This window comes from Sciurus vulgaris, assembly GCF_902686455.1.
Source record: "Sciurus vulgaris genome assembly, chromosome: 18".
Lineage (NCBI taxonomy): Eukaryota > Metazoa > Chordata > Mammalia > Rodentia > Sciuridae > Sciurus > Sciurus vulgaris.
In genome coordinates, this window is record NC_136479.1 from 23,179,502 (window position 1) to 23,192,490 (window position 12,989).

Consider the following 12,989-nt stretch of genomic DNA (forward strand, 5'->3'; position numbering starts at 1 on the left):
TGCTCTGATATTGGATGTATATATTTATATATTTATAGTTGTTACACCCTTTTGATGAATTGAGTCCTTTATCATTAATAATGACTTTCTTTGTATCTTGTAGCACATTTTTTCTGTGCCGAGGATTGAACCCAAGGTCTTAATAGTTCTAAGCAGGTACTCTACCATTGAACTAAATCCCTCAACTCCTCTTATCACAGTTTTAAACCTGATGTCTATTTTATCTGATATAAGAATAGCCACACCTGCTCTCTTACCATTGGCATGGAGCACCTTCTTTCAACTTTTCACTTTTAGCTTATGTATCTTCTTAAAACGAATCTGGGTCTCTACTAGGCAGTATATAGTTGGACCTTGTTTTTCAATTCCTTCAACCATTGTGATTTTTGACTGGAGAGCTTTATCCATTCACATTGAAAGCAATTATTGATAGGTAAACAGTTATCACTACCATTTTGTTGCTTGTCTTTCTGCTTGTTTGTAGACCTCTGTTCCTGTCTTTCTGTTATTATCTCTGTGATTTGATGATTTTCTTTAGTGCTGTTTTGTTTCTTTCTCCTTGTTGTCTGGGTATCTGCTATAGTCTTATGCCTTGCTACAACAAGACTTTCATACAATGTTTTATAGTTATAATGACTATTTTGCACTGAGAACACCTTAACTTCAGTTAACTTCTAGTCATTTTTTTGTAGAGCTGGGGATTGAACTCCAGGTCTCACACATGCTAGGCAAGTGCTCTACCACTGGGTAACATCCCCAGCCCAGATGAACTCTATAGACTTTAATCCCTTCCCCAGCATGCATGCATATATATATTTCTTTTTTTCACTTGTTTTTGCAGTGCTGGGAATTGAAACCAGGGCATAGTGCATATTAGACAAACACTGTACTACTTGAACTGCACCCCCACCCCCCATTCTATTTTTGTGTCACATTTGACATTTTTACATTATATATTTCTTAAAAACTTATTAATACTATTGTTATTCCTTTTCTTTTGACTTTTACCTTCATACTAGAGATAATGTGATTTACAGAGCACCATATCAGTAGTGGAGTATTCTGGGTTTGAATATATATATCTCTACTTTTACCTGTGAATTTTATACTCTTATGTTTCATGTTAGTAATTAGTGTCCTTTCATTTCTACTTGAAGAACACCCTTAAGAATTTCTCATAAGGCAAGTCTTGTGGTATGAATTCCTTCAATTTTTCTTGTCTAAGAAAGATTTTATTTCTCTGCATTTCTGAAAGAGATTGCATTCTTGGGTGTAGTATTCTTGGCTGACAGTTTTTTTTTTTTCTTTGAACACATCAAATATATCATTCCCTTTTCTGTTGATCTATAGAGCTTCTGCTGAGAAATCAGTTGTCTAACAAGGACTGTCTTATAGTGATTTGCTGCTTTTCTTTTGCTGCTTTTAAAATTCCTTGTCTGACTTTTGACAGTTAATGTGTTTTGCAGTGAAGACCTCTTTGGACTGAATCTGCTTTTGGAATTTTCAGCTTCATGCATCTGGATATCCATATCTCTTCTAAGACTTGGGATGTTTTCAACTGTTTTTTTCATTAAATAAGCTCGCTGCCCCCATGTTTGTCTCTTACTCTTCTGTAATGCAAATGGGGCACTTCCTCAGCTCAGTCCTGGAATGCATGGCTGCTTGGTCAGCCAAGACACTGATTTCCCAGGAGATGATGTGCTACTTCAGCTCAGGCTCAGGGGTCATGACTTTTCTGAGCAGCAAGGAACCTTGCTGGAAACCCTGGGATGCAGAGGGTTGCTTCGACTTAGGCGAAAGGGAACTGAGATTATTCTGAGTAGCTCAAGTACTATTTTCTGGGCACTGCTTCAGCTCAGGCACAGGGAGGTGTGACTTCTCTGGATGGCCAAGGCACCATTTTCCCAGGAGGCACTTCACAGCCTCACTTCAAGCCCAAGGGGTAAGGCCCAGCAGTAATTGAAAGGGGTCGATGGGGGCACTCCTACCAAGACATTGTTTCCTGGTGGATAGTTTCAGTTCAGGCCCAGAGGAGCAGAGCACAGCAGTGGCTGGGATAGTTAGACAGAACCTCTTCCCTAAGGCATCATTTTCCTGGGGGGCTGAGGGCAGCTTCAGCTCAAGCAGGACTGGGTAGGTAGCAGTGACCGGGAAGGGTAGATGAAGTGGCTTTATGGCAGCTTGCCCCAAGGAGAAGGGCATAGCTACTAGGTGGCTAAACTTCAGAGGTGGAAAGGTGCCATGACCTCTTATCCCTGGAACAGGACTCACTCCAGCAGTGGCTCTGGTTTCAAGGTGGCATAGTGCCTCAGCTGCATAGCCCCAGGAGCTGGGGCTCAGTATTGCCTTCTTCTCTTGAGGGAGCACAGCTGTGTGTACCCTAGGCTGCTCTCTCAGCTGGGCTTATTGCCTGTGAGGACTGCAGACCCCAGTGGTGAGGACTGTAGATGTCCAACATGTTGGTGGTAGTTGCTGGGTTCTCTTGCTTACCTTTGCCTCCTTGGAAGGAAATCCCTTCTGGTTCCAAGCTGATCTCTGCTGGGGTATGGAGATGGAGGCCAGGGATTTCCTTCCATTCCCTATGAGGTCATCCTGGGTTTCTCTGCCGTACAGGGTTCCGCAAAGTAGTGTAAGTTCTTCCCTCTTTGTTTAGAAGGAAAGGAGGAGATAATTTTAACGGAGTTTTGAAGGATGAGGGAATTGTTCAGACAGGAATGGGGCAAAGGTTTGAAGGAGGTCTGTGTGTAGTATTTTTTTCTATTGGTGCATTATAATTATACCTAATAGTGAGATTCACTGAGATATTTTCATATATACACATAACATAAGGTGCTACTCCTTGACACCCTTCTTTAGTTATTTTATTTTCATCAAAATGTATTTGGTTGTTTCTTGTTCTGGCTGCCTTCATGGGGTGAATGAGTTAGTGCTCACTAAGTCCTTCTAGCAGCCATTCCTTGCTGATGTCCAAGGAATCTGTCCATTTTAAAATTCAGCCTGGAACATAGGTGGAATCTTGTTTACCTTTATTCTCATTGTTTAGCAGAGAGCTGATGTGCATAAAATGAATACCAAGTCTCTAATTAATAAATTCATACTCTTTTTTCTCTTCCTTAGAATGTCCTCAGCAGGAGAGTGACATTGCCTTTTTGATTGATGGCTCTGGTAGCATCAACCCAAATGACTTTCAGAAGATGAAGGACTTTGTCTCAACAGTGATGGACAAATTCAAAAAGTCTAAAACCTTGGTGAGTGCTCATATAAGGGTGGCAAAAACATGGCAGCCATGTTGCTACTCCCCGCCCCCCCCCCCCACACACTGCAATTGTAGACATGGCAAAAGGGACGACTGATGGTTGTGTTATTTATTTTTTAATTTATTTATTTTGATTCATTGTAAACAAATGGGGTACAACTTGTTTCTCTGGTCGTACATGAAGTAGAGTCGTACCATTTGTGTAATCATACATACATAGGGTAATGATGTTTGTCTCACTCTGTTATTTTTCCTTCCCCCCACCCCTTCCACCCCGAATGGAGGAAGGATGGATTTTTGTGTTATTTTATGATTCTCTTTTTTGATCTGCTTGGATGCAGCATCCGCATTCTTTCAATCGTTGTAAAGTAGGCAGCTCTGGCGGATAGGGGTGTCATGGGAGATGAAACCCACACATCATCTCCTATAGAAAGAGTGGGTGGGAGCTGTGGAGAAGGAATTTGGAAATCGAAGTGTTGCAAGGCTTGATGGGGATGAGGGGCACCTTCTCCAGTCTCAGGCCAGGTGCCCTGTTTCCAGTTCTCTTTGATGCAGTACTCAGATGACTTCCAGACTCATTTCACCTTCAGCTATTTCAAGAAAAATCCTAACCCAAGATCACTGGTAAACCCAATAACGCAGCTGCTTGGAACAACTCACACTGCCACAGGAATCCGCAAAGTAGTGTAAGTTCTTCCCTCTTTGTTTAGAGGGAAAGGAGGAGATAATTTTAACTGGGTTTTGAAGGATGAGGGAATTGTTCAGATAGAAATGGGGCAAAGGTTTGAAGGAGGTCTGTGTGTAGTATTTTTTTCTATTGGTGCATTATAATTATACTTAATAGTGAGATTCACTGAGATATTCTCATATATACACATAACATAATATGATCAATTTCATTCTCCACTACCTCACCTTCTCTCCCCCTCCTTCCTCTTCCTGGTTTCCTTCCTTTAATACGTCAATGAAAAAATTTTGCATAAATGTGGAAAAGAGAGGAAGTGAGGTGAGGGAAAGGTGGCTGAGGGAGGTCAGAAAAATGGATTGATTTCAGTTACCAAAGGCAAATTTGTAGCCAGTGAGGATCCATTGATGATTTTAAGCAGTAGGGAGACACCTATCTTGTTTTGGGAATATCATTTTGATTCTTGTGTGTGTGTGTGTGTGTGTGTCAGCAAGGGTGGGGTTGGGACAGAAGTGTGGGAAGATGAGTTAGAGAGCTGTGGTAGTATTCTAGGAGAGATGTGAAGGACAAATGGTTTATTCTTTAAAATTTTTCTAAATTTAAGAGTAATAATATTCAGTTTAAAATATCAAAATATGCAAAAGTATATATAAGGGGTAAAGTCTTTCTTTATTCCATTCTTCCCCCCTCCCCTGCTGCCTTTCTGGTTCTTGGAGCAGTCATGGCTCCACATTGTCTCAGGGGAGACAGAGCCCCTCCTGGACAGAGCCCAGCTGCATCTGTGTCTGTGACTCTGCTGACATTTCCTCCCTAATATTAATAGGCTCTCTATTTGCATTTGACTTTGTCTTTCTTCTTCTCTGAACAGAAGAGAACTTTTTCAGAGTGCCTATGGAGCCCGGGAAAATGCTGTTAAGATCCTAGTTGTCATCACAGATGGAGAAAAGTATCGAGATCCCTTGAATTATGAGGATGTCATCCCTGAGGCGGACAGAGCGGGGGTCATTCGCTATGTCATTGGGGTAGGGAATGTGTCTTTGGGCCTGATGCTTCTGTTGTGGGTTTCTACTTGGAAGTACCCTCCCTTCAACTTGCAAATATTGGTGAAATTGAAGTGAGGCAAGGGTTCCTGCTAACTCATATACACCTGAGCATCACTTATCTATTGTCACAGTAAAGCTACGTAACAAATGATCTACAAATTTAGTGGCTAAAAATAAGAAGTAAGTCTGCAGTTCAGCTGCCTGGTTTTTCTGGTCTCAGGTGGGCTCACTCACATCTGTAATCAGGTTTGCAGGCCACCTCCCCTCCCTCCCTCCCTCCCGCCCTCCCTTCCTTCCTCTCTTCCTCCCAGCACTGGGGATTGAACCCAGGGGTCCTCTAACACTGAGACACATCCCCAGCCCTGTTTATTTTTTATTTTGAGGCAGGGTCTCACTAAGTCGCCCAGTGTGGCATCAATCTTGTGATCTTCCCGCTTACATCCTGGCCAGCTCTCTCCATTTCTGAGGGTTGCAAGCTATGTTTGTCTGCTGGGCAGATGACCTTGGTTGGAACAACTGGGCGATTTGGCCTTTCTGCTTCCTAGGTCTCATTCTCCAGTGGGCTGGCCTTGACATGTCCTTTTGGTGAAGGTAGAGGAACAAGAAAGTGTAAATGTTGCAGGTACTTTTTCAGACCTCTGTTTGCATTAAGTTTGATAACATTCATGGGCTAAAGCAAGGTCCATGGTTGAGCCCAGAGACAATGAAGGGCTCAGGTTACTCCACCAAGAGTGAAGGGCACAGCAAAGTTTTAGGGAAAGGGCTTGGATACAGGAAGAGGTAAGGAAGAGGATCATCAGTATAATCAAACTATTACAGTACTTGGGTGACATAGAAAAAATAGCATTCTGAGTGCATGGAGTGCCATGTAAGACCTTCATATAAAGAAAAAATATTTCCCTTTCCTCTGAGTGGAGGGCAGCCAGGAGGCTTGGCAAAAAAAAATAGATTAAAAGTCGTGTTTGAATCTGGGTGTGGTGACACACACTTATAATCCCAGCAATTCCAGAGGCTGAGGTAGGAAGATTGCAGGTTCAAGGTCAGCCTTAGCAACTTAGTGATACCCTGTCTCAAAATAAAAAAATAAAAAGGGCTGGGGATGTAGCTCAGTATTAAAGTGGCTTTGAGTTCAATCCCCAGTACAAAAAAAAAAAAAAAAAAAAAAAAAAGAAAGAAAAAGCCCCCAGCTGCTCCCTATGCACATGGCAGTGTCCCAGAGGCCTTCTGCTACATTCTCTTATTTGACAATGTTCTGATTCTTTTCCTAAGGATTTTTTTGCTAGATGATACTGCTACCCACAGACACTCTCTGCTTTGCCCTTTGTTTCTTGGCAACAGGTGGGAGATGCCTTCAACAATGACAGATCCCGCCAAGAGCTTAATACTATTGCCTCTAAGCCAGCTCGTGAACATGTGTTCCGGGTGAATAACTTTGAAGCTCTAAAGACCATTCAAAACCAGCTTCAGGAAAAGATCTTTGCAATTGAAGGTGAGCCAGGCCTCTATGTTCCCAGAATAGCTCAAGATGCAGCCTAGACCCTCCTAATTCCTGGTGTCTTAACCCTCAATCTCAACTCTTCCCTAGCCACTTGGGTCTTACCTGGTCAATTCCTTTGAAATCAGAGAATCTTTACTTTCATCTCTAATTTTCCAGTCTTGGCTACAGGCTGATAAATTGAAGTGTAGAAGAGTCAAATTCCATAGAGCATTTTTCCCAAAGTGTGGATGTGTTGCTAACATTTATTGGTTTCTGTTAGATACCCTTCACCTGGAATAGTACCTGGTACATAGAAGGTGGTCAATACATGCTTGTTGAATAAAGGAATTAGACTCCTTGAGGACCACATTCTCATGTGACAGAATGTAGCTGCCGTGAATAGCTGCCATCCCCTTAAGAGGGGCACACACTTTAGAGTTCAACACAGATCTCAGAGGAGCCTCCCTTTGGCCACAATAGCTTTTGAGTGTCCAGCACCTTTTCTATGCTCTTTTGCTTTCTTTGATATAGAAAATTCTCCTCCTCACAGGTACTCAGACAGGAAGTACCAGCTCCTTTGAGCATGAGATGTCTCAGGAAGGCTTCAGTGCTGCCATCACTTCTGTAAGTGGTCCTTCATTAAATTGGGGGTGGGTAGGGCAAGAAGAAATGAGAGAAGTACAAGGGTCTGGGGGCTCTTCTCTGTGATGGGCTCTTGTAGGGAGGTAGCTTTTTGCTGGGCAGCAGTGTTCTGTTCTTCCCTCATCAATCCTGTTCTATCTCTTTCTCCAGAATGGTCTCTTGTTGGGCTCCGTGGGGAGCTTTGACTGGGCTGGTGGAGCCTTTTTGCATAGGTCAAAGAATGAAATCACCTTCATCAATGCAACCAGGGTGAACTCAGACATGAACGATGCTTACTTGGGTAAGTGGGGAAGAGAGAATCAGGATTTCATGTAATTCAACTAGTGTAGATGCTGTTGGATCTTTTACAGGCCCTGGGGATATTTGCAAAGACAGAAATTTCAAAATTTAATTTTAATTATGTTCACAAAGAGGAATATAGTACAGGGCTCTTACCTCAATCTGCCAAGCACGGGGCTGCCCCATTGCCCCCACTCAAGGATGACCTGCATGGTGGAAAGGAGGGCAGGGTCTGTGAGGGAAAGCGCTTTGCTTATTAGACCACTGTCTTCAGGTTATGCAGCTGCAGTCATCCTGAGGAACCGGGTGCAAAGTCTGGTTCTGGGGGCACCTCGATATCAACACATTGGCCTGGTGATGATGTTCAGACAAAATGCTGGTGCCTGGGAGACCAATGCTGATATCAAGGGCAACCAGGTAAGAGCAGAGTATGAAGCATGAATGTGCAGAGGCACCCTGGGGACTGAGAGATTCCAGGTTGGGCATTGCCAGATGTCATGAATGGTAGAGACTTGTAAAGGAGCCTCAGAGGGCTTTAACTTGGAGAGTCACAGTATCAGTTTTGCATTTGAGAATGCCTTGATCTCAGTTTTCTAACAATAATAAATAATAATGTTTGACGTGTACAGAGCTCTCTAGGAGTTTAACTGCATCTGGAGCTGATATTCATCTAGTAACATAACCAATAAAGCCACATAATTTAATAATCCCATATCTGTTGATAAATGGCTGTGTCTCTGAGATTCCACAAGAGAACAAACTGATCTTAAAGTTCATATGGAGGACTGGGGTTGTAGCTCAGTGGTAGAGCACTTGCCTAGCACGTGTGAGGCACTGGGTTCGATCCTCAGTACCACATGTAAGTAAATAAAATAAAGGTATTGTGTTCATCTACAACTAAAAATATTTAAAAATAAAAGTTCATATGGAAATGCAAGGGACCCAGAATAGCCAAAACAAGCTTGAAAAAAGGAATTTACAAATCAATAGAGCCAGAAAATAGATTCGTGGTTATCAAGGAATGGCAGTGGGTGAGAGGGTGGGAGTGACTGCTAGGAGACAGTTTCTTTCTGGGGAGACAATAACCTTGAATCAGTGATGGTGACATAATATTATGACTATACTAAAAACCACTGAGTTTTATACTTTAAAATGATGAATTTATGTTATATAAATTTTATCTCAATAAAAAATAGTTATTTTGAAAAGCCATCAATGTAATCCACCATAACAAGTAATTGGTGAAAGGAAAATGTGACAAGGAGGAGCAACACAGAAACCAGGAGAGGAGATCCACACGTAGAAAGTTTTATTTGCCAGTCAGGGTCTGACGAAGGCCATTGCTTGGGAAAAGCAAGACAGGCAGAAAAAACTTAGCTCTGCGGTATTTTATGGGGCAGTTTGGATGGCTTGTGTGAAGTTGCATGAGCTCCTATGAGCTGCTTGCATAAGATCTTATGATGGGCTGACAGGACAAGTAAGGGGATGTTCTGGTGGGGTGGTTAATGAGAGGTGGGAAGGGGAGGTTACAATCCAACTCTTTCTCTGAAAGTACCTCTCTAGGGCGGGAAAGCAACTTATGGTAATAATTTAAAATGACTGCATAGATGCTAAGCCTTGGACCTAATAATTAGAGAACAAAAAACGTAATCATTTTAGTAGACATAGAAAAAGTACTTGACAAAATATAGCATCCTTTCACAACGAAAAGCTCAGTGAAACAGGAACTAAAGAGAACTTCCTCAACTTGAAAAAAAGCAGTTACAAAAAAATCTACAGTTGGCGTCATACTTAAAAGTGCAAGAGAATGCTTTTCTGCTATAATTGGAAACGAAACAAGAATGTTCACTCTTACTATTTCTATTCAACATCATACTGGAAGACCTCACTGGTTCAGCAAAGCTATGGGGAAGAAAAAGCACACAAGAGTTGAAAGGAAGATATAACACTGTCTGTATTTGCAGATAACATCATTACGTGGAAAATCTTAACCTACAAAAAACTACTATAATAAGTTTTTTCAGTAAGTTCTCAGGATAGAAGAGACTAACTTATAAGAATTAGTTCTTTTTCTGCATTATCATTAAACAGTTGGAAATGAGTAAGAAAAAAGTACCATTTACAATAGTAAACCAAGACCAAGAAATGCTTAGGAATAAATCTAATAGAATATGTGCAATATTTATATACTGAAAGCTACAAAATACTGATGAGAGACATCAAAAACAAATAAATGGACAGATTACTATCATCAGATTGGAAGACTCAGTGTAGTTAAGATATCAATTTTCCCCAAGTTGATTGTTAAATTCATTTAAAATCCTGGAAGTATGTTTTGTAGAATTGACAAAGATGATTCTAAAATTTATATGAAAAATAAAAGAAATTTGAATATCCAAAAGAATTTTGCAAGGAATTTAGATAAGTATCTGTAGGTATTTACTGGAGAACTATTACTGAATTTCAGGACTTATAAAGTTATAGTAGTCAGGACATTTTGGCATTGCCAAAGATAGACAGGGAGATCAGTGGAACAGAATAGCTCTGAAATAGATACATACATAGTCAACTGATTTTCTTTTTATAAAATTTTGTTTCCCCCTTTATTAAGGTATAATTTAGAAATAAAAGTAGTATGTATTTCCCATATAAAATGGGATGTTTTAATATATGTATACATTGTGAAATTATTAAACCAACCTCAATTAATATATCCATTGCCTTAGATGTTTATCTTGTTTTGGGGAGCGAGAACATTTAAAATCTACTCCCTTAGTAATTTTCAAGTACATGATGCATTATTATTCATTACAATCACTATATGCTACAATAGAGAACAATAGAACTTATTAATGCTAAGTGAAATACAGTAGTGTCCTTTGACCAACATCTCTGCAGTTCCTCCCCAAACTCTACCCCTTGGCAAACAACATTCTAATCTCTGCTTTGATGAATTTGACTTTTGAGATTCCACATGCAGTTCTCACTTATATGTGTAATCTTAAAAGTCAAACTCTTTCCCTTCCGGGATTACTTCATTTAGCATGATATCCCCTGGTTTCATACTGTTGCAATGACAGAATCTCCTCAACCGTCTCCTCCATCATCCCCTCCTCGGTTGTCCCCTCCTCCATCATCCCCCCTCAAAAATCTCAACCTCCTCCTCCTCAACCTCCTCAGCAATCTCAGCCTCCTCCTCCGCAATTGTCTCCCAACTGAACTATATCCCCTATGTGATTCTTCTAATGTGCTGTTGAATTTGGTTTCCTAGTATTTTGATGAGGATTTTTGCATTTATGTTCATCAGGGATATTGACCTGTGGTTTTCTTTTCTTGTAGAGTTCTTTTCTGTCTTTGGCATCAGGGTAATGCTGGCCTCATACAACGAATTTGGGATTCTCTCCTCTTCAATTTTTTGGATGAGTTTAAGAAGGATTGGCATTAATTTTTCTTTAAATGTTTGGTAGAATTCACCTCCGAATGTATGAAGTCATGGGCTTCTCTTTGTTGAGAGGTTTTTGATTATTTATTCAATTCAATTTCCTTACTTATTAGACTGTTCTAGTCTGTTCTTTATGATTCAAGATTTTTTTTTTTTTTTTTTGGTAACAAGGATTGAGCCAAATCCTCAGCCTTTTTTAATTTATTCTTTTGAGATGGGATCTCTCTAAAATGCTTAGGGCCTCACTAAGTTGCTGAAACTGGTCTTGAACTTGCAATCCTCTTGCCTCCTGAGTCACTGGGAATATAGGCATGTCCCACTACACCTGGTTATGATTTAATCAATCTTGGTAGGTTGTATGTGTCTTGGAATTTATTTCTTCAAGGTTATCCAATTTGTTGGCATGCAATTTTTTAATAGTATTCTCTTTTAAACCTTTGGATATTTGATGCATCAACTGTAATACCTCTTCTTCTATTTCTGTCTTTATCTAATTTAATCTTCTTTCTGTTTTCTTAGCCTAGCTCAAGATTTGTCAATTTTGTTTGCTTTTTAAAAAAAATCTGATTTATGATTTGCTCTTTGTTATTTTCTTCTGCTGATTTTGGGTTTTTTTCTAGTTTTTTGAGGTGTAAAGTTAGGTTGTTTGAATAGTTTTTTTTTTTTTTTTCTTTTTAAACTCTTTTGGAATTGCTTTGTTACATCTTGTGAGTTTTGGTGTGTTGTGTTTTAATTTTAATTTTTCTCAAGATTTTTTTGATTTCACTTTGGTTTCTTCTTTGACCCATAGGATGTTGAAGAGCGAGTTGTCTGAATTTCACATATTTGTGAATTTTTCAATTTTCTTCTTATTGATTTCTAGATTCTTACCTTTGTGATCGGAAAAGATATTTGATATGACTTTTTTTTTTTTTTTGTGTGTGGTATTGGGGATTGAACCCAGGGCCTCGTGCTTGCAAGGCAAACACTCTACCGACTGAGCTATCTCCCCAGCCCTTTTTGGATTTCTTAAAACTTGTTTTGTGGCCTTACATACGATCTAGATTAGAGAATGTTCCATGTGTCCTTGAAGAGAATGTATATTCTGCTGCTGTTGAATGAAATATTCTGTATGTTTATAGTGTTGCTCTAGTTTTTTTTTTTTTTTATTAATTTTCTGTCTGGATGATCTATTCATTGTTGAAGATGGGATATTGAAGTTCCCTACTGTTAGGTGTTGCTGAGTGTTTCTTCTTTCAGTACTATTAACATTTGCTTTATATATTTAGATACTCTGATGCATATATACGCATATGTGTGACATTTTTATATTATATAGTGATCTTATCTCTAGTGGAAGTTTTGACATAAAGTGTATTTTCTCTGGTATAAGTACACAGCTACCCATTCTCTTTTGGTTACCATTTGCACAGAATATCTTTTTCATTCCGTTACTTGCAGCCTATGTGTATAGTTAAGTCTAATTTGAGTCTTTTTTAGGTAGCATATAGTTGAACTAAAAAAAGTCATTCAGCCACTCCATATTTACTGTTTGAAGAATTTAATTCATCTGCATTTAAAGTAACTGTATGTAAGGACTTATTACTGTCATATTATTTGCTCTTTTTTGGTTTTTAGTTTATTTGTTCTATTCTTTTGTTGTCTTCCTTTGGGTTTTAATTATTTTTTGGTATTGATTTGCTTTGATTTCTTTCTCTTTTGTGTTTTTTTTTCTTTGTGCATACTGTGAGGCTTACATAAAACACAGGTACAATAGTCTGCTTCAAACTGATTAAAACTTAAAATGCCACATTTTCAACTCTACACATAACTCAACCCCATTTTATGTTGTTAATGTTACCATTTATCAGTTGATTTAAGAAATCAACTGATGAAATTTCATGGAGAGTAGATTCAACAAATGTCAGTGAATCAACTGGACATCCACAACCAAAAATAAACCTTTACCCATATCTCATGCCATATGAAATTCACTTTAAAATAAACAATTTCTTATAAAGTTTAATCAGCAATCCCACTCCTACACATTTACTCAAGAGAAATAAAAGCAGATGTTCATGCGAAGACTTGTATGCAGGTGTTTGAAGTGGCTGTAGTATGAATCATCCCAATCTAGAAACAGTTGCCAGTCCCCAAAGATTACAAAATATTTAATTCCATTCAAA

At 39.4% G+C, this 12,989-nt stretch overlaps 1 protein-coding gene across 2 annotated transcripts in view; it reads left to right on the plus strand.

Annotated features, from left to right (window-relative positions):
* ITGAM (integrin subunit alpha M) overlaps positions 1-12,989 on the plus strand; it is a 40,336-nt gene that overhangs the window by 11,350 nt on the left and 15,997 nt on the right. For both annotated transcript variants that reach the window (XM_079121959.1, XM_079121960.1), the window contains exons 6-12: positions 3,118-3,248; positions 3,797-3,942; positions 4,810-4,963; positions 6,323-6,473; positions 7,012-7,085; positions 7,254-7,383; positions 7,657-7,799. In XM_079121959.1, the coding sequence (XP_078978085.1) occupies positions 3,118-3,248; positions 3,797-3,942; positions 4,810-4,963; positions 6,323-6,473; positions 7,012-7,085; positions 7,254-7,383; positions 7,657-7,799 (929 nt within the window). The remainder of the gene's footprint in view (positions 1-3,117; positions 3,249-3,796; positions 3,943-4,809; positions 4,964-6,322; positions 6,474-7,011; positions 7,086-7,253; positions 7,384-7,656; positions 7,800-12,989) is intronic.